We start from the raw sequence: 25500 nt of genomic DNA on the forward strand, positions 1-25500 counted from the left end.
GCAATCGGTTGAGAAAAACTGATAAGATCATTGTCTTCAACAAAAAAGAGGGAGAAAACAACGTAAGAAGCAACAGTGAGAAAAAAGTATACAGACCTGCTCTGGGTATCTTGGGAAAGCTGTCTCTACAAGATGTCATCTGCTTTCATTACTGGAAATGTTTACTTTCAGGTCACTACTTGGTATGCAGGTCTAGTCGGGGTTTGGTACTTTCTTTAGATGTGACATGTGAATCCAGGAGTCTATTCCCTAAAGTCTGACAGCACAGGGTTAGTCAACAGTACCTGTAGGGACCCTTCCAGTGAAGTTGAAGAGAGTCTTTTTGTAGGTGTCTTTTTCAATAGACTAAATCTCTAGGTGGCAAGGTGGGATGCTAAAGGTCTTCATCTCGTGGGAGTGCATTGTGAAAACTTCGTTCTACCAAAGCATGGTTATTCCCCACTAAAGCAATGAGGCCTTTACAATATCAGAGTAGATCTCCTTTTATCAGCTGTGGATCAGACAAGCCATCTGACCCCGAGGTGCCGCAGGTGCCCTGTGACTACCTGAAGGTGCGAGAGTCTATGAGTTACAAAGGGGGTGCATCTGAGATTTAGAAGGACCAATGGCATTGCTTTCAGCCAGAATATTTGCGGGGTCTCTACATATTTAGCCAAGTGAGTCTTAATGGTGGAGTTAGTGCATTTGACTAGCCCTGAGGTTTGAGGTTGGTAAGCAGAGTACAGCAGAGAGCTGTCAAAGTACTTGGCTAGTGAAGTGGGTCCTCTAGTCACTGTGAAGCATAAAAGGGATCCCCCAGGTAGGAATCATCATTTCTAACAGACTTTTTGCCACAAAAGAAGCAGTGGCCTGTATGCAAGGGAAAGCTTCAGTCCAGTGAGAAAGCATACAAACCATGACTAAAACATATTCATATCCATGAGATGGGGGAAGCTGTATGAAATCCATTTGTCAAACTGCACATGGTCTATCGGTCAATTTAAAATGCTACAGGGCAGTGTGGACAGGCTTCCAAGGATTGTATTTAGGATAGGCAGGACAAGCAAGACAGGCACTTCTTGCAGCCTTATTAATATTTTCCCACCAATATTGGTTCACGAATGTTATCATTTTGTCAGTAGACCAATGGTTCAATTCAGGTACAGTGGTAAGTAGTGGGAATTTTGGAATTTGGTGTAGGGCTGGATTGTTATTTGGTCCAAACCAGAGTTATCTTTTTTTTTTATCGAACCAATAATTATTTGAGTTCCAATATTGTTTTCTTTTCTGGGGCCAGTTGTTGGGTGTCTCTTGTCATTTTTCCAAATTATCATTTAGGAAGATATCCCTTTGGACCATGACAGAGGTTTGGCTGTTGGTATCCTTGACAGTAACATTTTTGGCTGACATGTCCGCAAAGTGGTTTCCTTTGGGAGTTGAGTCTGACATGCTCAGGACTCAGTAATAACTAGAGCAGCCAGCAAAAGTATGGCATCTAATAAATTTTGGACATGGGAGCCATTTTTAATTTCATCCCCATTGGAGGTAAGGAAACTATGCTATTTTCATAACATCTCAAAATCATGAGCTACCCCAAAGGCACACTGATTATTATATAAATATTTGCAATTTTTGTGCCCTTGGCTAAGGTGTAAGCCTGAGTAAGGTTGTATAACTGAGCCCGCTGGGCCAGAGTTGCTAAAGATGAAAGTGCTGCCTTGACAATTTCAAAATTGTCAGAGTTGCAGTAGCACACCCAACATGATATTTATTTACATCTTTAAAGACATGGCAGATTCCATCTTGCTTTTTTTTTTTTTTTGGATTACTAATTCTGGGAGAAGCCAACCTTGTGAGGATACTCAAGGCATTGTGGCAAGGAACTGAGGTCTACAGAGGCCTGAGTCAGTAGGGACCTGAGGTCTTTGCCAACAGCCATGTGAGTGAGCCATCTTCGAAATGTACCGGTCACCGCCAGTCAAGCCTTCAGATGGCTGCAGTCCTGGCCGCTCTCCTGATTTCAGTCTTACAAGAGACCCTGAACCCGAACCTTTGGGCAATGGCACTCCCCAATTTCAGACCCACAGAAACTATTTGATAAGAAATATTCATTATTCTCAGCTGTTAAGTTTGGGGTAATCTGTGATACAGCAATAGATACTACTACATCCTGATACATCTGTTCTGATTTTTTATATTATTATTAATTTTGCCTATTCTAGAACTTCATATAAATGGAAACACGCTGTGTGTCATTAGTAATTGATTTTATTGATTGGTTGTATGTATGTATGCATTTACTTTTAAAGTAATCTTTATACCCAACATGGGGCTTGAACACATGACCCTGAGATCCAGAGTTTCATACTCTACTGATTGAACCACCAAGGTGCTGGAGTAATTGATTTTAAAATATAATTTTATTTTTAATAGTTTGAGCTTTACCTGAAAACTTTCTAAAGAAATTATTTTTTTTCATTGAATTACCAAAAGAGCAACATCCAGTGCAGAAGCACTGTTTAACTGCCTTAGCAATTTCTTATTCATGCATGTGTGCCTATGTGTGTTTGTGTGATCCATTGCTTATTTAGTCTTTTCATCACATTTTTTTAAAAAGGAAAATTACTTATTTAATCCTTAGGAATGATCCTTTTGAGGTATCTCATACAGTCTGGTGTCCCACTAGGACCTAGCTCAGGGCCTCGAACCCAGCAGGTGCTCAGTAATACACAGTAAGTAAATACATAACTAAACCAATCAACTTATTGCCAACAATTCTGAGTGATAAAAGATTAGATTGTGTGGTTCTTCCTACCTGTGCTTCATTTTGTCACTCATGCTTTCTGACCTGTAACCTGTATCACAAACCATAACAGAAGTAGGTGTTTGACGGGGTCAGTCTGAGATTTCTGTAGCAATCACAGGCAGCTGGGAGAGTGTCTTACCTCACTGTAGACCCAAAACACATATCACACTTTCCACCTGCAGACTTTGGCTGGTAATTCTTACTTCTGGAATGTCAGGATTAAGTCACAAAAGTAGACAAATCACAATTTCTTTCTTTCTGAATCCAAGTCTTACCAGTGTTTCTGGATAATGCCTTTATCTTTTCTGGAGAACATATACATTGTTTCATTCTAAAGGTGTCAAGATAAAAAAAATCTAGGTCCATTGTATTCATAATGAGTATAGGGTATGAAAATTCTATTCTGTAATGTAAATTTTGAAATGAGACTCTAATTTGTTGCTTAAAGAGATAGAAGTGAAATTATTGAATTCTGACATCAGTGATAATGACCTCTTGGAAGCCCCTGGGTCATCTTCTAACACTTAGGAGACCAGCTCAAATGTAAATCTGCATCCAGTTACAAGTGAATCATAAATTTGAAACACTGTAATGATAGTCTTTCATAGTCATACTTAAAAAGTTAAGTTCACCTTGTGTTGATTTTTCTTCATATTTCCTTGACTATATTTCTCTCTTATTATTTATGCACAGCTAAAAGTGGTCCATATTCCTTAAACCCCAGTCACCAGGTAAGTGGAGTGCAGAAAGTAGGTAACCAGGATGTAAATTCTCAAGCCTCAAAATATGATAGGACAAGTCAAAAAAGACAAAAGAGCAAATTTCAAGGGGCTCCCATTGGTTCAATCTGGGACAACTGAAAGAACACAGTTGATGATAACAATGAATTATAACACACATGAATAGAAATCCATGGGTCCATGCTGATATAAATAAATCATTGAAAAAATAATTAAATGAAGGATGAAGAAATGCTATTTATTAAAGTAGAATTCTAAGTAATTCGTGTGGAAAGAATGATGCAAATCATACTGGCAAAAAGGACAGGGATAATTGTTTTAGGCAAGAATCATCAGTGGAGGCTAAATTAGCACATGAAAGTATTTACATGGACCTGAAGTATCTTCCCAAAAGATACTTATTAATTAAAGAGAAAATAGTAACATAACCATACAGAAACCTGGCAGACATCCCTTTAACCAAGTGATCAAAGTTACCCTCAACTTTCAAGGGACACATTGATACCATGTGCCTTCTGATAACCCCCATGAGGAGGACACAACATCATTTCAGAGGCATTCTTGCCAAAAAATATATAGCCTGAATTTAATAATAAGCAAACATCAATCAAACCTAAACTGAGGGATGTCCTACAAAATAATAGGCCTATACTCTTCACATGGATCCAGGTCTTAAAAGACAAAGACTGAGAGGGCGTCTCAATCAGTGTTCTAGAACTTTAGCATACATCATAACCATCCGGGTTTGCTAAAATGCCTATTGGGGTTTCCCACTCTTCCGCCTAAGAATTTCTGCTGCATAGGTCCCAGATAGGGCCTGAAAACTGGCATACCTAACAAGTTCCTGAGCAATAAACATGCTGGTGATCTAGGGACCTCACTTCGAGAAACAGTGGCCTACAATGGGCAAACTATCGCCCATCAGCCAAATCTAGTTGGCTGCTTGTTTTTCTAAGTAAAATTGTATTGGGATGATAGCCATACCCATTTGTTTATATACTGTCTGTGGTTACTTCTGGCCAAGAGATCATCTTTTCCAGAGAGCATAAAATATGTACCATCTGACTCTTTACAGAGCAAGTTTCCCAACCTCTGTTCTGGAATCTGGATTAATTATGCAACGTGACAACTAAATTTATGTCTCTTGAATTGGAACCTGGATAAAGTCAAGGACATCAGTGGGACAATGAGCAAATGGAATGAGATGTATAAACTAGGTATAGATCTTATCAATATTTTTCTCATTTGATCTCATTTTGATCATTTTGCTGTGGTTTTAAGAATCTGAGTGGAGGGTGTAGGGGAATTCTTTCTATGATTTTTGTAACTTTGGGCAAGTCTGAAATTATTTTGAAATAAAATGTTTAAAATAAACCAGAAGACAACTAAAAAGCCCCACAATTTTTGTCCTCTGTAAGCTTAAGAGTACACAGGTGGTTGGGTGGAAGATGTGTTGAAAGAGGACCTGGGCTGTGAATGATTAGAGAAGTTATCCCAATCTGAATTGCTCCCTGAATAATAAGGACAATTCCATTACATTACAGGACAAGCTTTAACCTATGGGCCTGAAATCGATTTCAACTTCTACCTTGAAGGAATAGAGCAAGAGTCAGTCTCTGAATTAAGAGGGGAAAAAAGCGTTGACACCCAACTGGCTTCTCAACTGCAACTCCTTGTCAGGAAATATTACCTGTCAGGAGCTTTCATGGGCAAAATAGTACTTGACTGGTTCATAAGAAACCTTCTCCATTATTATTTGTTCTTATTATTACCATTATTGTGCTTGATTTTGTTGTAATGAAATCCCTAGACTGCAAGCTGATGTCTTTCGAAGGCCCAACGAGGCAGTATTTGGGACACACATCACACTGTGGCTATGTCAGGGAGCTGAGTAGCACAGGGATTCAGGAGAAGGAAAGGCTTTCAGCTTCGAGTGCACTCCATTCCCTGTGGGCCTCCCTATACTTGATTATTGTGCTCCTTTCCCACCTCTCCCGACGGATGGCAAAAAGGGATTCATTCTGATCCCCTTTCTCTCCTACCCCAGGCCATCACAGATTTTTTGCTGGTAAAACACAATTCAATGATTTATCTATAAAAAGCAAATAGCTTAAACAAATCTAATCTTCACAAGTTTAAGAGCAATATATCTTTTTAAAGAAACAGAGTAAGGTGCACTTTTCTTTTTTCTTTATGCGACTTTTCGCTTTTAGTTTGCACTTGAAATTAGGCACTGAGCCTCAAGGAGAAGCTCTCCTGAGGAAAAACAAAGCTACCACCCCACGGCCGCTTGCTCCCTTCTCATGACCATGCTTTCTGGGTGACCTGGGATTACATTCTGCTCTCCTAACATTTTATGACCAAGGATAGAAAAAGAGAGAAGCGGGCAAAAGTCACATCAATGCCAAAATTGGTGTGACTAACCCTGGTGAATCTCTAGAAGCATATTCTACCCACTACAACCTTGTTTCTATAGGACGATTTCTATTGAGCCCCCGTTATGCACATTTTCTCTAGTCCTCACTGCTTAACACTAATGAGAGGTAGCCTTCAGTATCCCCATTTCCAAGGTGAGGAAAGCCACGGTTGGGGGTAAATGACTTGCCCAGGCTACATGGCTTGTTAGTCCCAGCTTGTTCACATTGAGCTCATTTTTGTTGTTGCTTTGTTTAGCTTTTAAATCAAAGATCATAGGTACGATGGTAGGAGCCCTGTCATGATTACCAAACAAGATTGCTGATCTTCACAGCTTCCATCTGGTGACTGAAGTCTTTTCAAGCACCCCTGCTGTTTTATAATTCCCTTTTCTGCACAAGTCAAGACTTATAACAAACCCCCCTCCCCCGTATATAACAACAACCCTTATAACAACAAACACAACAGTACGTGACATCTATAGCACCTCTTCCAAACTTCCAAGATTTGGGAAGTGTCTAAGCTTCCTTGAGTCTCTTCTTGCACATGTCGTGCCTTCTCCCACCCCAGTCTCACTCATCTCGGAGTATCTTCGGAAGAGAAAGCATCCTGACACAGGCCTAAGGGAAGTGACAGAGATAACCTTTCATCCTGGGAGCGGGCATTTTTGTTTGGAGGAGAGGTGGCTGGCTGGCTGCCTCGCATCTCCTGTCACCTGCGGGTGACATTCGCAAGGCCGGGAAGCTGTTAGGGACGCTGAGCGGTTGGAGCCTCCACTTTGTTGGATTCGAGGGCATCTCCAGGTTTTGCAGGGAGGTATTGTGTTGCATTTCAAAATAGTTTCCTCAGCAAAATTAATTTTTCCCATTAATTTTAATTTTAAAAAAGCAGTGTAGGATTGAAAATTTTGTTGTGTGATAATGGCGACGTGGTTATGTAAAAAAATATGAATATTAAAAAAATTTTTTTAAAGATGTTTATTTATTTGAGAGCAAGAGAGAGAGCGAGAGCATGCCCAAGCTGGGGTCCGGAGCAGGACAAGCAGATTCTGCAGCGAGCACAGAGTCTGCCCCAGGGCTCAATCTCAGGACCGGAGATCACTGCCTGAGCCTAAACCAAGAGTCAGACGCTCAACCGACTGAGCCACCCAGGCATCTCTGAATATTTAAAAGTTTTTAAAAAGAGACGAAGCAAGTGGGCAAAGTCTTAATTGTTGACTCGGCGCCATGGGGTTCATTGGACCATTGGCTTTACTTGTAGTAGTATAGTCTTGGAATTTTTCATAATAACAATTTGGAAGAAAATGAAAAGTGATCTTAAAGCAGGTGTCTAGAGAAGCCAAAGCATCCTTTCCGAGGCCCTCCGGGCTACCTTCCCAAGTGAGTTCATTTTATACTGAAGGCAATGTAGCATTCTGCTCTCCCCCTGTGAATCTAGTCGGCCGGAACTCTGTGAGCCTCAGTTTAAATTATTTATCGCTTGTTTTAAAGTCACTTATATGTTTAGGAAGTGGTAAAAATGTCATGAAATCCAGCACGAGATCCACATGAGAAGGAGTGCCATTTCTAAAAGGTTGGAACTTTCTATTTGGGTCTCTGTTGTACTGCTTAGAGCAGAATTTCAATTGTATCTTCTAAGCCCTAAATAAAAAGCTGTTTCAAAGGTAAAAACAATAAAAAATATAAGAAACACTTTGTTATTAATTTTAAGCAATATAATAATAAAAAGTAACATAATACGTAATACAATATAGTATATATAAGATTACATATAATAATACACTATAGTATTAATACAAATAATAATAATTGATCTCAGATTATTATTATTATTTACTATAAGTGAATAGATATAATAAATACTGGTACTCCACTATCATGATGCTATTGCTATCTCTCTGTCATTTGAGGAAACATCAGCTGGCCATGTGACCCTCAGCCTTCTTTCCAGGTGGTGTGGTAGAACAGGCTGGGTTATTTACGCTGTGGTAATAAGTCTCACTTGCTTCATCAAGCTGTCTTCCATGTCTTTCATGTCACAAAGTCTTGTGAAAGGAACATCTAAACACATAGTTGTCAGATTGCCACAGCAGGGGAAGAGAAAACTGGAGTGTCATTTGGCTCAGAAGTAAAACACATTAGTGCATTGTCTAGAACTAGTTACAAGGCTTCCCCTAGCTGCAAGGAGAGCGGGAGTAAGGCATGACCGACCACCATCAACTTCTCTGATGCAGACGGATGTATGATAAATATAGCTCCAACCCAGATGTGAGTGTGAGATCACTTCTGTCTGGGAAGATCCAAAAAGCCTTGGGGAGAAAAGCATTGTTTTTGTGGGATCTTCTAGAATGAACAGTCTCTGGAGAAGCCGTTTTGGGCGTTTTGGGGGCATGGGTAATGCTAATAAAGGAACAGCACAGAAAAAATGAAGTACTAAATGTTTTAGAGATCTGTTTTGTTAAAAAAGGCAGACCCTCTAGGAAGTTCTGGGAATGAAGTCTAGAAATCATAAGTCAATTATATAGAGCCATATTTACCATGGCAAGGGGTTTATACTGTAGACAAATTTATTGAAAGTTTTTTAAAGTTTGTTTGTTTATATATTTATTTAAGTAATCTCTATACCCAGTGTGGGACTCAGAAGTGTCGTGGTGTTCTGACTGAGCCAGCCAGGTACCTCAAAATTACTGCAAGTTGTTGACACTTGAATTGATATTATGGCACAGGTAGGGGCAGTCCAACCATGCCATGCCGTGGATGAGAATTCCCCCAATTTAGGAAAATACAGTGACTTGTGTGGGGATGTATAGGTAATTAGTAAAAGAACCTGGGTTAAAATTTATGTTTCCTGATTTCAATTCAGATCTTATATAGCTAATTCTTGATTATGATACGATTTTGGAAGATTAATCTGGAAGAGGTGCACAGAATGGATAAGATGGTCGAAAGAGCAGAGATGGAAGACCAATTTAGATAATATAATTTTTTTCTAAATGAGGGAGAAAGGATTCTGAACTAGGCTAGTTTTCAAGAAGTATGGAGAAATATACTATTGGAGCTCAAATGAGAGAAATGTCTTCCCACTAGAGTCAGAGAGCACTTTCCCACGCCTTTCTGACTTCACAGACCAGGACTTCAGCTATGCTTGTGCTCCTACCTCTGGTGAGGTTGCAAGGAGGAAATAAGGGTCTGTGGCTCAATCCCACATTTTCTCCCTTTATTTTCCTTCTCTGCCATGCAGTGGGGGGTGGGAGGGCGCTGTGCTGGTCAAGCTCAGCCTTTGACTGGTTGAGTTGAATTCCACGTTGCAGGGTAGTGTTAGCATGCTCCTGTGGCCATAGATTCAAGCCACATTTTCAGACTTATTATCAAGAACGCGATTCCTCTGGGTACCATATGTGTCTCTAGTGTATTTTATTTCTTAATCAGTTCTAAACTCAGGAAAAGAAAGGGTGGTTATTTATTTTCCTCCTTAAACTGCAACAGAAGGGAATAGAGGCTGTAAATAGAGAACCACAATTTTGTAATGGAAAAGACCTCAGAAATTTTACGGGTCAACCCTTTCTATTTATAAGAAAGGAACTGAGTTCTAGAAAGTTTGGCATATTTGAGGTCACAGTTACAGCTGAATTACGTGTTGAATCCTAGTTCAGAGAGCTCTCTTCTTCTAGGTAAGGAGAAGATGGGAATGGGAAAATAGCTAGCTACAGACAGACGAAGGAGCCAGCAGCATGGACAGCAGGGAGGTGGATGTATGCATGCAGAGCTGTAGATTTAAGAGATGTTTTTTCTCCTGTGGAAGTTTATGTGTTTGGGAATTGAATCTCTCACTAACTCATTTATGCTTTCCACCTTTGGTGTCATGCGTTACAAGTCCTTCTCTTCCTCTACATTATGTAAATATGTATCTAGAAAATACAAGTAAATACAGAAAACACAGGTAAGTATATGTGATGTATATAGAAAATACAGGTAAATATTTACAGTTGGGTTTTTTTACATCAAAATTCTTAATCCAATTGAGATTTTGATGTGGTATGAAGTAGGTGTTTAATTCAAAATTTCATGTCAAAATATAATTTGTTGGAAAACCCATTTTTTTCTCATGCATTTGAAATACCACCTGTATCGTATATCATCTCCTATATATGCCTGGGACTTTTCTGAACTTTCCTTTCTATGCCTTGATCAGTCTGGCTGTGTCTTTGCCAATTTCATTCTGTTATAGGTAGTGTTGGGCTTCACCTGCCAATCATCATGGACAGCACAAGAAAACGTCAGGCATTGGGTTCAAGCTTACCTGGGTTGGAACCCAAGCTATCTCACTTGTAGATGTATGTCCATATGGAAGTGAATTAACCCGCTGAGCCTCTGAGTTTATTCATTGGACAGTGATAAGAACTGTCATTAACAGAATTTCAGTGAAGGTCAGGGAAAACACACGTAAAGCACTTACCAGTAGACCCTCAAGGAGGAAAGCTACCATTACCACTGAGTGACAGTGGAAAGGAGTGAGATCTATGAGAGACAGAGGCAGAAGATCAAGGACGGGGCTTTGAATTCAGGATGCTTATATTTAGAAGGGCCGAAGGAGGAAGAGGAACCTCTGAAGGAAATAACAGAGTGGCAGAGGAAAGAGGAGTGGCAGACTAAAGGAAGAAAAAATGGTTAGTCAATAGTGTCAGATGTTTCATACCAGTCCACAAAGGTGAAAGCTGGGAAGAGGCTAGTGGTTAGAATATCACTTCTTACTTCAAGATGTCAATTTCAGGGGTACGTGTGGGCAGAAACCAACTCTACAGGAGGAAGAGTGTCATCACAGTCAGCCCCATTTGCTTATTCTTATTGACCTGCTTCTTTGACCAGTGTGACATCATGACCCGCTGACTGCCTGTGAGAAGTCAACGTCAATTCAAGGTCAGCAGTCATCAATTTGAGAGTCTTCTTATCCTGTTTAGTTGGGGTGGTTTGGTGTCTTTTGGTCTGAATAAACTGCTTAATACATATATTTTAAAAAGCTATGTTATTGCAAATATAATTATATAATATTTTCCACAAAAATGCTTAAGATTATTTTAAATGTTAATTCCACTGATCTAGCTCAACCACTTTTTAAAGAGCTAGATTTTCTGCCACCTCACCACTTTTGCCAGAATAAGTTTCTTTGTTTACTCATCTCTATTGAGCACTTCGTCACTCTAAAGAAAAAGAGACCCTGTCTAGAACATTCTACCACCCAACCTTGTAAAGGCCAGCTGACACTGCAGGGTCATTGGATGAGCAGCCCACATTCACTCCTCGCGGCATGTGCTCTTTCACCTGTTAGTTAACTGCACCGATGGGGAAAACGAGGTTGGAGAGTCCTCTGCCATGCCTGAGAGTTTTCTTTGTAGAATGAGATTTTAGACAAAGTTAAAAACCTGTTGAGATGTTTGTAGTGTGAGACACAATCTTCCAGAGGGTCACTGGGATAATATGTAGGAGAATTTTTCCATGACAAGAGACTTACTGGGTCACTGACTAAACAAAGATCCTGTCACATTCAGTCAGTGGCCATGTCCCCTTCTCCTTCGGAGTCCAGCATATTTAAAGCAGTTTATTCAAACTAGAGGTTAAACTCTGGTTAAATAAGATGGGGGTGGGGGGACCCAGCCTCTTCCATGCCATCATTCAAGGGCTTGGTTTGAAAACCACCATACTTGATAATGTCTTTTTCCCCCTGATATTTTATGATTCTTTTAAACAAAAGAAACCCCTGTTTGAGTTTATTAAAGCTTAAAAGAGTTGTGAAGATGGAAAATAAGCCAGCGGTTTGCGGTGGTGTAAGACCTCATTACACCTGACTCAAGCTGCTGTGGCTCTCATCAGGATCGTTATTAAAGCTCATCTGACAATGGGAAGCGAAGTCCAGACTCCCTAACATGACGTTTACAGCACTTCTTCCTCTATGGACCATTCCAACTTTATTTCTTATTATGAATTGTCATGTATGCTTTGCCCCATCACAAAGGAACCTGTTCTTCTACTCTGCTTTGCCTTTGCTCATGCCATTGCTTTCCCATCTGGAACGTCCGTTCCCTGTATTCGAAGTCCTGCTACAATGCCACTCTCTTCATACAGCCTTCCCTGATTCTTTTGGCTAAAAGAAATCTCCAATATTTAATTTTCACCTCTACACCACAGTCACCCAATAAGCCTGTTAAAAATGCATTGTGAATAAGACCCTATTTCAGGATGTGCTACTAACTTGGTAGGTATGGAGTAGAGTTTAGGTCTCCGTATTTTGCATTCTAGCTAATGATGCAGTAGTAGGCAACCACACTGGACAACACTGCCGTGTTCTTTCTAGTTTATATTACATTCTGCATGGGCTGCAGAATGGTTTCTGTAATGGCTTGTCTATATCTGTCCTACTTTTTCATCCTTCCAATGAAGTAGAATAGACATTTCTGTGCACCAGGGTTTTAAAAATTGGAAAGGAGGTCTATATTGGTTGGTGAACCTCACCCAGAGAAGGAAGTAGCAGTAAATATCCATCTTCCTATCCTCCCATCCCATGGCCCCAGGGTAGGACCTTGTCAAGGTCTAGGAATGGCACTCCCTCAGGATGACAGACATCAGTGACAAGTCAGATGACATCATCTGAACAGGACGAACCAGCCACAGTGCCAGTGAAATGGTAGATGGTCTACAGGTTGGGCAAGCCCGTCCAGAAACGATTCTACAACATGATTCTTTTACCTCAGAGATGAAGACTTTTGACGGAATGATTTTTGTCTGCTTTATATTAGCCTCCACATAGTATTCAATAAATATTTGTTAAAGGAAAGAGAAAATAAATACATGTTAGTTTGGTCTTGGAAACAAAGCATTTGTGTATTCTGAAACTAATTCCAAGATGGATTTGGAGGGAGTGACTTTGATTAAATGACTTATCCCCATATGTGCTGTGTTCTTTCATTTATAAATGGAAAGTTGTGATGCCTATCTACTATATATTAATTTTTTTAAACCTCAAAGTATTTTAAGACTCTTAGATAGCAGTACAATATAAATATTTTGCATTATTAATAAGCTTCCATTTAAGAATTTTTTATAGTATGTTTGTTAAATTCAATACTGGAAATCCACATGCAAGCTTATAAAGAATAATAAACATGGAGATTTCTTCTTTTATTTTGCTTGAAAAGAGTTACTTTGGCTATTTCTTTATTCATTCTTCTTTGGAGGAATTAAGGACCACAGGAGACCATGTAAACTAATTTTTAAAGACATTTCTGTCAAGCCTTGGTGTGAATCCCATTTTTGCCCTAAGCTTCAGTTTTCTCATCTATAAACTAGAGTTAGTACATACGTCCTAGGAGAGTTGAGGATAAAATGAAATAAAATAATGTCTGTAACATTTGGGGCTTGGCCTATCATTACTTGACAGAAGCAAAGGCAGATACATTGAAATGCTAAAGTGAAATTGCTACCAGATGATGAATTAATAGAGCTATTTTCAAATTTACATGTGACTTAGGAAATCTGATTCTCAACCTTTCATGAACATAAGTAGTGTGCGAATCATTCTACAATTGTATTCTGAAGAGTACGATGAAGTAGCAGTAATTTTTATTATCTGATGCCACCTGGTGCCTTGACCAAGTTACTACAACCCATAATTGTGCGTTGTTAATAAAAATAATCATCGCTAATATTTATTAGGTATTTTTCTGGGTGAGGCCCTGTATTAAATCTTTTATATGTGTGAATTGACTAATTAACTCAACAAATACTTTCTGAGTGACTGTTATGTACCAGTCTCTTTTATGTATTCGGTGATTTTTATCAACATGGCCTCCCTCTAGGTTAGTTTTAATGTTCTCTCTGCGTGACTCAGAAAGATTGATATACCTAAGGTCATACAGCCAGAGATAGAAGACCTGGTATTTAAAACAATTTCTTCTTTCACTGCCTCTGTAGTATATAATAATTTATGTTATACTCTGTATTGTATATTATATAGAGTATTCTATACTTATGTGGCCATTTTTCTTTTAAAGATGATAATGATGTTTTCAATATGGCAACTATATCAATCATCTTTAATAAGTTTTCTTTCTTTGGGGTTAAACAAATATTTATTGCATTTTAATTCCTTTGTTAGCTTCTTAGCTATACCTCTTTGAAAGATTTTTTTTTAAAGATTTTATTTATTCATTTGACAGAGAGAGAGACAGCCAATGGGAGAGGGAACACAGCAGGGGGAGTGGGAGAGGAAGAAGCAGGCTCCCAGTGGAGCAGGGAGCCCGGTGTGGGGCTCAATCCCAGGACCCTGGGATCACACCCTGGGCCCAAGGCAGACGCTTACTGACTGAGCCACCCAGGCGCCCCTCTTTGAAAGATTTTATAGTGGTTGCTCTAGGGACTGCAATATTCACTTTTTACATATCACTGTTAATCAAAACAGTATAGTACTGACATAAAGACGTACACATAGATGAATGAAACAGAGCAGAGGGCTTAGAAATGACCATGCATGTATGGCCAATTAATTTACAACAAAGGAGCCAAGAATACACACTGGGGGAAGGATAGTCTCTTTAAGAAATGGTGTTGAGAAAACTGGACAGCCACATGCAAAAGAATGAAGTTGAACCATTATCTTAGAACATACACAGAAATCAACTTAAAATTGGTTGAAGACTTTACATATCAATGTCTACTTAAAGTGAATATCCCATCTTTTCATGCAAACTGTGAGAAACTTGGATAGTATAATTCATTTATACCCTCATCTTTATGCTATTGTCATATATTTTATATCTAAATACATCATAAATCGCACAATAAAATGTTATAATTTTTACTCTAAACAATCATTTGCTTTTTGATGGAATTAAGAAATGGACAGGCTAAGTTTTATATTTATATACCATAAATCATTTTTTAATCTTTTGCATTCCATTTGATATCATTTCCTTTACCTCATTTCTGATTCTAGTAACTTGATCCTTTTCTCTCTTTTTTTATAAGTAATCTTTACCCCCAACATGGGGCTCAAGCTCAAGACCCTGAGATCAAGAGTGATATGCTCTACCAACTGAGCCAGCCAGGCACCCAGCTTCTCTGTTTTTTTCTTGGTCAGTGTGGCTAAAGTTTCAGCAATTTCTTTCTTCCTTTTTCTTTTTCTTTCTTTCTTTCTTTCTTTCTTTCTTTCTTTCTTTCTTTCTTTCTTCCTTCCTTCCTTCCTTCCTTCCTTCCTTCCTTCCTTCCTTTCTTTCTTTCTTTCTCTTTTCAAAGAACTACCTTTTGGTTTCATGGATTTTCTCTATTGTTTTTTCTACTTTTGATTTCATTAATTTCCACTCTAATATTATTTCCTTCTTTCTGCTTGTTTTAGGTTTAGTTTACGCTTCTTTTTCCAGTGTCTTAAGATAGGAGTTTAGTTGATTTCAGAGCTTTCTTATTCATATATATATTTTTTAGAGAGAGAAAGAGAGGGGCATGGGGGAGTGGCAGAGGGAGAATCTTGAGCAGGCTCCATGACTGGCACGGAGCCCAATGCCCAGGTAGATCTCACGACCCTGAGATCATGACCTGAGCCGAAATCGGGAGTCAGACGCTGAACCCACTGAGCCATCCAGGCGCCCCTCTTCGTCTTCATTCATCTCAAAGTATTTTCTATTTTCCTTTTGATTTCTTTTTTGGTCTGTTGATTATTTGGGAGTGTGTTGTTTAATTTAACAGACTTCTGAGGGTCCCAAATTTCTTTCTGATTTCTAATTTAATTCCATATGGTCAGAAGACATACTTTGTATTATTTCTATATTTTTAAAGTATTGAGGTTTATTTTACAGCCTAATACGTGTTATATCCTGAAGAATTTTCCATGTGTACTTGAGAAGAATGGGTTGGATAGTGTCTTAGAGATGTCTGTTAGGTCTAGTTGGTTTATAGTGTGTTCAAGGCATCTATTTATTTCCTTGCTAATTTTCTGCCTCCTTGTTCTATCCATTATTGAAAGTAGAGTATTGAAGTCTTTGTTATGGTCGTATTGTCTGTTTCTCCCCTTCATTTCCAATAGCTTTTGCTTTGTGTGTTTTGGTGTTCTGTGCTTACGCTGCATATATGCTTATAATTATTATATCTTCTGATGGATTAACCCTTTTATCATTATAAAATGTCCCTATTCTCTCCAGTAACTTTTGTGTCTTTGTTTTAAAGTCTATTTTATCTGATATTAGTATAGCCACTCTACCTTTCTTGTGATTGCTGTTTGCATGATGTATCTTTTCTATCCATTTACTTTCATGTCTTTAAATGTAAAGTGTGTCATCTATGGGAAGCACTTAGTTGGATCTTTGTTTTTTTTTTTTTAAGATTTGATTTATATATTTGAAAGAGAGAGTGAGAGAGAGAGAGAATACGTGAGCGGGGAAGGAGTAGAAGGAGAGGGAGTAGCAGACTCCCCACTGAGCAGGGAGCCCAATGCGGGGCTCAGTTTGGGACTCTGGGACCATCACCTGAGCGAAAGGCAGACACTTAACCCACTGAGCCACCCCGGTGCCCCAGTTTTTGTTTTTTTATGTAGTCTGACAATCTCTGCCTTTTGATTGTCTATGCCTTTTCTGCCTCTATTAAAGTGAACACTGTTTTTTTGTGATATGATGAATTGTATTGATTGATTTTTAAATGTTAAATCAACCTCGTATTCCCGTGTTTAATTCCACTTGTCATTATGTGTTATCTGTTTTTTAAATATTGCTTTATTATATTTGCCAGAATTTTGTTGAGGATTTTTGTGTCTATGTCCATGAAGAATATTCATTTTTAGTTTTCCTTTCTTATAATGTCTTTCTCTGATTTTAATATCAGGGTAATGCCTGATCATAGAATGAGTTGGAAAGTATTACCCTATCTTTTATATCTTGGACTTTTAAAATAAAATTGGTAATATTTCTTCCTTAAATATTTGGTAGAGTTCACCAGTGAAGCCATTGGAGCCTGGTTTTCCCTGTTGAAATGTTTTAAAGTATGAATTTAGTTTATTCGATAGACACAGGATTGTTCGCATTATCTTCTTGTTCTAAACAAAGCTTTTCCTAAACTCCCTCACTCTGTGAGCTGAGGCCAAGGTTTTTAATTCCTCATTTACACATAAATTTGGAGTTTGTAGACTTCTGTGTGTTCTTGTGTTCTAACTATTCTGTAGATATAATTTTTTTTTGTATGTAATTTGCTTTCCCTTTTACTCTGTTTCTTTTTAAAGAAAAGATGTAGGGGGATTCAGATTTATGAAGCCACCGTTATTCTGCAGAAATTCAGAAGCACTTTAGTCTTTTAGTGATAATGTTCCAGTAATGAAGTATGTTGTATAGTGAGGAATCCAGAGGGAGGAATTGTTTGATGAAATTTTCTTGCCTGGAGGGACCACACAGGCACTTCCCAGGCAGGATGACTCTATGGTCATTAAGTCTTCTTCTGGCTTCCAAGCACCAATTCCCTGTTTGGTTGGTAGCAGTCCTTGAGTTATGTTTGGGCAATCTTCTCTTTTACTTTGTATTTAGTACTGGGCAATAGGTATCCTCTCTTTCTTAGTCAAGGGATAGCAATGAACTAATCTGGGCTAACCAGATTCTCTCCCTGAGGAACTGAATCTTGAACAGAATCACTCAAACACAGAGAGTCAGTTCAAGCTAGAGGTTTTTAATATCCTTACAAGACTCTAAAATACCTCCTGTTACCTGGCTCTCTGGGTCTGCCCTGGTGTCAGCTCTTTCTGAACTGGTTGTTTCTTCCATTTTTGTGGGCCATCCCCTATCTTCTAAAGTAATTATAGTTCTGCTTAAATTAGCCAGAGGTGATTTCAGTAGCATGTAACTAAATAATCCTAACTGATAAAATAGTGAGAAAGGGGTAAGGTAGTAGCTGTTCTTCTCTAGATGGGGAACAGAGTATATAGAAAGGCTGTATGGGATTATATAGGGTTTGTCTATAGGATACATGGGCCAACCATATCAAAGACACTGGGTAGGGAAAGCTTGTTAAAAATACAGATGCTCTACTCCAGGCCTAATGAGTAAGAATTTCTCAGTGTGGGATTCAGGGAATCTGAAGTTGGAGCAAATTTCTCAGGGATTATTCTGCAAAATACAGTTGGGAAACATAACATAAGTGCACAGGTTTTGAAATTTGAAAAACATAGATTAGAATGCTTTATGCTGCTTAAACTGTGGTTAGTCAATTAGTCCCTCCGATCCTGTTTTCTCATCTGTAAAATGAAGATGTAAAAAGATCTGTAAAAAGAAGCTCTTATAAGCTTGTCCATCAAGTTGCTTTAGAAGACTGAAATATGCTTTAGAAGACTGAAAGGGTTTTCATACTGCCTCAGTAGAGGAGAGCTGCATCATTTGTGGGTGTTTATATTCCAAAACCTAATACACGTAAGGCAAAAATTATGAGTAGCCAAAATTATATCGAAAATCATGTAAATCTACAGTAGTAACATATGGCCACACTTACTTATCATGTTGTGGACAAATGTATTGTCTTTCACTAAGCATATAACTGAGAATCTTCCTGAAGAGTTAGAATACGTTAGAGTAGCCGAAGACCATGTGAAGTAGTTGGCTTGTGCTGACAAGTCATGTTCTATTAAAATACACACACACACACACACACACACACACACACACACACACCACTTTATAGTTTAAAATAATTTCTTACTCATGCTCCATGTCAAACAGGGTGGATGAGGGCAGTGATGTCCCAGGTAATGTCACTCCAGGAACAGGCTGACGACTGATCTACTGTCTGGAATGTTGCTAGTTGATGAGGCAGAGGAAGAAAATAGAATTAGCCACCAGCTCTTAAATTCTTCCATCCAGAGTAATTCTCTACTCTCAGGCTCAAATTCATTGGCAAAGTAGGTCACATTGCATGCCTAATTTCAGACGGCTGGGGAAGGGCAATCTGCCTGAGTTCTTAGAAACAGAAGGAATGGAAATACCTGTGAGTATTGCTAATGTTTACTACTACCTGGGGTCTGGATAGCAGTATGTTTTGAAAGCTTCCCCGGGGGGTTCTAATGTGAAGTCAAGGTTGAATTCCCTGTCTAGGGCTTATACTCTGACAGGAAGGGAGGGATCACCTGCTCTAATTAAAGTGTCATATTAGTTTGTGAAGGTTAAATGTCTGCAAGTGGGAACACAGGTGGACTTCTGTTTTGCCCGTGTCTATGGGTGGCTTTGCGTGATGGGGAGCCCATACTGTTAAGAGTCACTGGTGGTGACCAGTGCTCACCTGCCCATGTTCTCCTCCCCTCTCTCCCACCCTGGTCACCATCGGGCATTCCCAATATACTCACAAAATCTCCAGTGCTTCCAGAAGTGCCAGTTGTTCAAGGTTTTTAAATGAGATACATGGATAAAAGTTACAACAACAACAAAAATGGAAGTAAGGTAAAGTATGGGTCTTAAAAATTTCTTTTGGCCCCAGTACTCATGATTATGTAAGCTGTCACTTTAGTTAGGCTTTTAGAAACCTGGCAATACTCACAAATTATGCTGGGAATTAAAAAAAAAAAATCAAGCTGGCATGTATTTTTGCTTCTGGATGAGTGGCTCTGCTTGCTACACAGAGAGCAGTTATCAGTATTTGGAGCAGGCTTCTGAGCCATCATTTGCATCTCAATCCTTCCATCAGGCTGAGCACAAAGGTCAGATAATGTCACTTTGAAAGATGCCCTTTCTGTGGTGTCTACTGACAAGATTTCTATCCAGTAGATGGTCAGATTCCTGACAGACCGATCCTAGGTGCATCTCAAGCCCCTGCAGGAACGAGAAGCCAGAGAGAAGTTGCCTGCATGCTTGGGAAGGGCAGAACAAGGGATAATTCACATGCTGGCTGGTTTAAGCAGCTTAGATCCATGGGTTGGCTTAAAATAATGTTCATTAGAACAGAGTGCCTGACACAGGCAAGGCTCTCAATGCACACTAGTGAATAGCAGAATCACATTCTTAAAATTAGAAGGCCCCTAAACAACTGCTAAATGAAGTGTAAGTCCTCCCAGGAGCCTCCTCCAATAATGTTCATCCATCCTGTACTTGCCTATCTAGTGAGAGAGAATTCATTACATCCCAAGATAATCTACTTTATATTCTTCATTACATTATATTGAGTTGGAATTTGCCTCCTTGGTTTCTTGTTTTTCTTGCTGGAACCAAACAGAAAATTTAATTCTTTTTTTTTTTTAAAGATTTTATTTATTTATGTGACAGAGAGACAGCCAGCGAGAGAGGGAACACAGCAGGGGAGTGGGAGAGGAAGAAGCAGGCTCCCAGCAGAGGAGCCCGATGTGGGACTCGATCCCGGAACGCCGGGATCATGCCCTGAGCCGAAGGCAGATGCTTAACGACTGCGCTACCCAGGCGCCCCAGAAAATTTAATTCTTTTTCTACAAGGGAGTCATCAAACATTTAAGGAGAATTAATATATCACTTTGAAAGTCTTATGTAGACCAAATATCTCCAGTTTCTTTAACTCTACTTCAAATCACAGAATTTCGTATTGGAAGAAATCTATTAAACAACTTATAAAACTCTTTAACAATGCAGGCATCTCCAGAAAGTTCATCAATAGCATCCATTCAGCTTCTGTTCTGCCATTAAAATCTCTGGCTGTGAAGGACTGAACTGTGCCCATCCCCCAAAAGATATGTTGAACCTAACCTCCAGTACTTCACACCTAGTACTTCAGAACATGGCTTTATGTGGAAAAAGGGTTGTTGTAGACGTAATTAGTTACGATGAGGTCATACCGGAGCAGGGTGAGCTCCTAGCCCAATAACATGGGATCTGTTCTTGTAAGATGGCTGTGTGAAGACACCAGAGACAAGAAAGGAAGAACAGTGAGAACATCTTGTGAAGACAAAGGCAGACAATGGATTTATGCGGCTGCAAGCCAAGGAAGGTCAAAGATTGCCGGTAAAAGACCAGAAGCTAGGAAGAGACAAGGAAGGATTCTCCCATAGCTTTCAAAGTATGACTCTGCCAACATTTTCATCTTGGTCTTCTAGTCCCAGACCTGTGGGACAATACATTTCTGTCCCCAGTTTGTGGTACCTTGTTCCAGCAGCCCTAAGAAATGAACCCATTGGCTTTGACTATATTTTGGATTTTCTTTTCAGAATGATCCCAACAGGATTCTTCCATGTGGTAAGCAGCAAAGCAAGGAAAATCCTGGAGCTCTTCCATCTAAGTATCTCCAGCCCTGAATCGAAACCAATTTCAAACAGAGTCTATGAGCTAACATACATGCTGTCAAACAGATGCTGTAGGGGATGAATCTCCTAAACCACAGGTTTCGGTGGACAGATGTAAATTTTATTCTTCTTCCATAACTTGAGTTTTAAACCACGGTTTTGCTGAAATGTAATTTATATGCTATTAAAATCACTTTTGGTGTACAATTTGGTAGTTTTCAGTACATTCACAAAATTGTGTGACCATCACCATTACCTAATTTTAGAATATTTTCATTACTTCAAAAGAAACTCCATACCGAATAGCAACCACTCCCCATTGCTCCTATCCCTAGCCCCGGGCAACCATTAATCTACTTTCTGTTTCCACCAATTTGCCTATTCTGGACATTTCATATAAATGGAATTGTACACTATGTAGTCTTTTGTGACTGGCTTCTTTCACTTAGTAATATGCATTTAAGGTTCCTTCATGTCTTTTCATGACTTGATAGCTCATTTCTTTTTAGTGCCAAATACTATTCCATTGTCTGGATGTACCACAGTTTATTTACCCAATCCAATTTTTTATCCATGTACTGAAGGACATCTTGGTTGCTTTCAAATTTTGGCAATTATGAATCAAGCTGCAATAAACACTTGTGGGCAGTTTTTTTGTGGGTATAAATTTTCAACTCCTTTGGCTAAATAGCAAGGAGCTTGACTGCTGGATTGTATGGCTAGAATATGTTTAGTTTTCTAAGTTTCAAACCGTCCTCCAAAGTGGCTGTACCATGTTGCATTCCCACCACCATGGTTGTGTTCTTTGCTTGTTTTTTTAATTAGGTGATTTATCTTCTTATTATCAAGTTTAAAAATTTTTAAAAAGTGTATTCTAGATACAAATCCCTTATCATTCTCACTGCTGGGCCTTCCTAAGTTCTCTGGACCTTGATGCCATCCCTGCATCTCTCTTGGCCATCTCATTACAAGAAGCATTCTGTTGTTCCGCGTGCTGTGCCATGGTGGAGTTTTGAGGACTCTGTGATACTCCTAGGCCTATCTGCAAAGAAAGACATCTACAGTTCTTCTGTGTGCTATGGCTCTGCCTCCATGGATGGTGGGAAAAACTGGCTCCTAAATTAGCACCCTATTTATAATATATTGTGTAGATCATGAATTTTTTGCCCTAAGCTGTTCAGGTTCTTGAGGTGTAATACTCAGAAACTAGTCTTTAAAACTCAAACTCTTTTCAAATTGTTGTTTCTGCCATCAACATCACAATCTATTTAAAATTCTAAAGCAAGAATTTGAGCCCTTGGCTACTTGGTGTCTCTGATGTTTCTGTTTGAGTTTGAATGGGAACAGGAGTCAGGACATAAGGCTACAGAATAGGATGTTGCTATATAGGAAGGGTGTCCAAAAGCAAGCTGAGTTCAAACAGGCGTAGGTCATACAGGCGCTGAAGCTCAGTGACAGAGAAAAAGCCAAGAGTCATTCTGAAGAACGACGAGCAACTTCGCTTTGTATTTCCTCCACTGTCATGGGTCCTGACGGTGTTCAGGGAGGTTAAGTTTGCAGAACTGCAACTAGAAGTAACTTAAGCTAAGAGGAGACTCTATTGTAAGGCTATCATGGTGTCTCATAGTTTCATAGAAACCCGGGATCAGAAAGCACTTAGGCCTCAGGAACAAGGAGAATCAGGAGCTTAAATGCGGTCATATTTTTCACCTTTTCTGGTCCACCGGATTTCTGAAAACTCTCAGTTTTTGCATCTCCCAGTGGCATTTAAAGATACCCTATCTTTCTAAATTATGCTTCCAAAATTCCCAGAAAATGACAGTTTCCCAACTTATTATCAATGAAATGTGGCCAGGGTGGATCCCACTTTAATAACATAGACATTTCCATGATTACCAGGCAGATAGTGTGGTGGGGATAGGGAAAATTTCAAACTCACTCCCCCCCGCCCCCATAATAATTTGCTTGGCAGACAACTCTGTTGGGTGTTCTCTTTGTTGTTCCCGACTGTATGTAGTTATAAGTCCAAACTTCTTAGACCAGCACATGAAGACCTTGAAAATCTCCCTCTAATTTATCTTTCCAACTCCTGTCAATCCCTAAACTCCAAGTCTAGCAGCTACCAACTTGGTTTCTCTTCCTGGAATGCACCATGTTCCTTCTGGCCCTGTTAGCCTTTGTGTTTTTTTCTTTGTTTGGAACACCTTCCCCTCCCTAGTTTGCCTGATAATTCCTACTCATCGTTTAGGACCAGCTCAGCATTACTTCTAGAAGCTTTCCTGACTTCTAAAAACAGAGCTTATTGCTCTTTGTATGGTTCACTTTGTTCACACTGTTCTAGAGTCCCTATGACATTGGATTGTGATTTGTCTCCTTTCTCTACCAACTAGGACATTCTTTTATTATTATTATTATTATTATTATTATTATTACTATTATTTTAGAGAGGGAGGGAGAGAGGGGGAGGAAGAGTGAGGGGGGAGGGGCAGAGGGGAAGGGAGAGAATCTTAAGAAGGCTCCACGCCCAGTGCCAAGCCCCTCGCAGGTGTAAGAGTAGGAGTAGAAATAATGGATATATTGGTGTAAGAGTAGGGATAATGGATATAATTCTGGTTCTCTCTTCAGCAGTTTTACATTTCTGTCTCTCAGCCCCCATCAAAAAACAAGCAGTTGGTACATTTCCTGGCCTTTGTCCTCACCCCATTTCTTCTCTCTCCTCTCTTACCTTCCTTGTAAAACCAAACATAGGTTGTGAGGCCAAGCATAATAGAAGAAAAATATTCTTTTCCCCTCTTCCTTCCTCTTCATTTTCTCCCACTCCTCTCTCAATTCTGTTTTGGGCCTCCCCTCCCTTCTCCCAACTTCATGTCATGGAAACACTTTCACTTTTGTCTCTCATATTTTACTGTGATTTTTAAATTCATGAGCAGGGAAGTTATCCTTTTAAACACTTGGATTTTTAAAAAGAAAAATTTTGTAATTGATTATTATAAACATAAATTAACGATCGGAATTCTCCAGGTTTCTAAGCTAGAGTAAGCCGGTCAGGTCATTTTCATGGCACCTGGGCAAAAATGCATCTGAATTCCTATTAAATGGATTTGCAGGATGAAATCTGAGCTTACCTCTCTAACTCTCCTCTAAATCCTGAAAAACAAAATCAGTAAAAGGGTATACATGCTTATTAAGCATTCAAGGAGGCTTTGAATAAAGAGCGGAAGCTTTGAGCAGCGATTCCCAGTTTTTTGAAACCCAAAACCAATAACCAATGCCAATCAGTAACTCTTTACATCTTTTACTTATAAAATAATACAGATAAAGAATAGGAGCGGATAAAAAAGGGTTACATTTTAAAAGAAAGTATAAATCTCAAAATGAAAACGTTATGGGAGGTAACAATGCAAATGACATCAGTAAAGAACAAATCTAGGATGAGTGCGTAACATTACGCACCCGCGTCCACGCGGTGGGACCATGCAGTGACTCCAAGACAATTTCAACCTCCAAGAACAATTGCATTGGAGCTCACCTGCCCGCTCGCCGCCGCCCCATTTCCTCTTCCGCATGCGCGAACAGGCAAACGCCTCTGGCCTCTTCTCGCCGCCTTCCCCACCCCCGAATTCCTAACTCCGACCGGTCTGTTTCATGGGTCCGCCCCTTGGGCCCAACCAATAGGGAAGTTGTCTCGGTGCTCCGCCCCCTCTGCCGGCAGTGCGCGGCGGCGTAGCTTGCAAACCCGGCTTGCAAGTGAGGATGGCGGCGTTTGCGGCGACTGCGGGCGGGCTCTTGAGGCTGCGTGCGGCCGGGTCAGAAGGACAGTGGCGTCGGCTTCGAGGCGCGGGGCTGCTGCGGGGCTTGCTGCAGCCCGAGTCGGCAACTGGGGTTGCGGCGCAGAGGAGGCGTGTGGCTCACTTCACTTTCCAGCCCGACCCGGAGCCCCGGGAGTACGGTGAGCTAGGGGCTGCCCTGACTGCTCCTGGTGCAACCCAGACTCCCAGGCCTGTGGGGGCCTCGCAAGGAGAGCCACCCCGGTCGTGCGGGCAGTGGCCGGCAGGCTGATCTCCTTGCATCTTGGCGTAATTCCTGCCCTGCTTTCTGGAGCCTCCCTACTTTAGGGTCTGACTGTGGTTTCCTCCTCGCTCTATTTTTGTGACTGTACAACCTTCGAGAGGCAGCCCCTCAAAACCCTCGAGATGGGTGAGAGGGCATACCGCGGTCTGGAAGGGCAGAGGGTGGAGGGGCGGTGCCCAGGGAACGCCTCCTTTTCTCAGTTCTCCATCCTTACTTTCCCAGCCTTGGCCCTAGGTGTTG

The 25500-nt window shown here is 40.0% G+C and overlaps 1 protein-coding gene and 1 long non-coding RNA gene across 17 annotated transcripts in view; one reads left to right on the forward strand and one right to left on the reverse strand.

The window, feature by feature from the left end:
- The window catches only part of LOC103657420, a 38316-nt gene extending 13510 nt beyond the window's left edge, over positions 1-24806 (reverse strand). Inside the window, exons 1-3 of the long non-coding RNA XR_005838355.1 lie at positions 24719-24806; positions 19294-19756; positions 18654-18751 (exon numbers count right to left, since the gene is read on the reverse strand). This is a non-coding gene — a long non-coding RNA (uncharacterized LOC103657420). The remainder of the gene's footprint in view (positions 1-18653; positions 18752-19293; positions 19757-24718) is intronic.
- A 96-nt stretch (positions 24807-24902) lies between these two features.
- BCKDHB (branched chain keto acid dehydrogenase E1 subunit beta) overlaps positions 24903-25500 on the forward strand; it is a 211416-nt gene continuing 210818 nt past the window's right edge. For 15 of the 16 annotated variants that reach the window (XR_005838356.1, XR_005838357.1, XR_005838359.1 and 12 more), the window contains exon 1: positions 24903-25138. Coding sequence is in view for 10 of the 16 variants with exons in the window: in XM_008684860.2 (XP_008683082.1) it covers positions 24943-25138 (196 nt within the window). In the remaining 6 variants the exon portion in view is untranslated. The remainder of the gene's footprint in view (positions 25139-25500) is intronic. The other variant, XR_005838360.1, reaches the window with a different exon arrangement.

The sequence above is a fragment of the Ursus maritimus genome, unplaced genomic scaffold (assembly GCF_017311325.1).
Source record: "Ursus maritimus isolate PB19 unplaced genomic scaffold, ASM1731132v1 scaffold_29, whole genome shotgun sequence".
Classification (NCBI taxonomy): domain Eukaryota; kingdom Metazoa; phylum Chordata; class Mammalia; order Carnivora; family Ursidae; genus Ursus; species Ursus maritimus.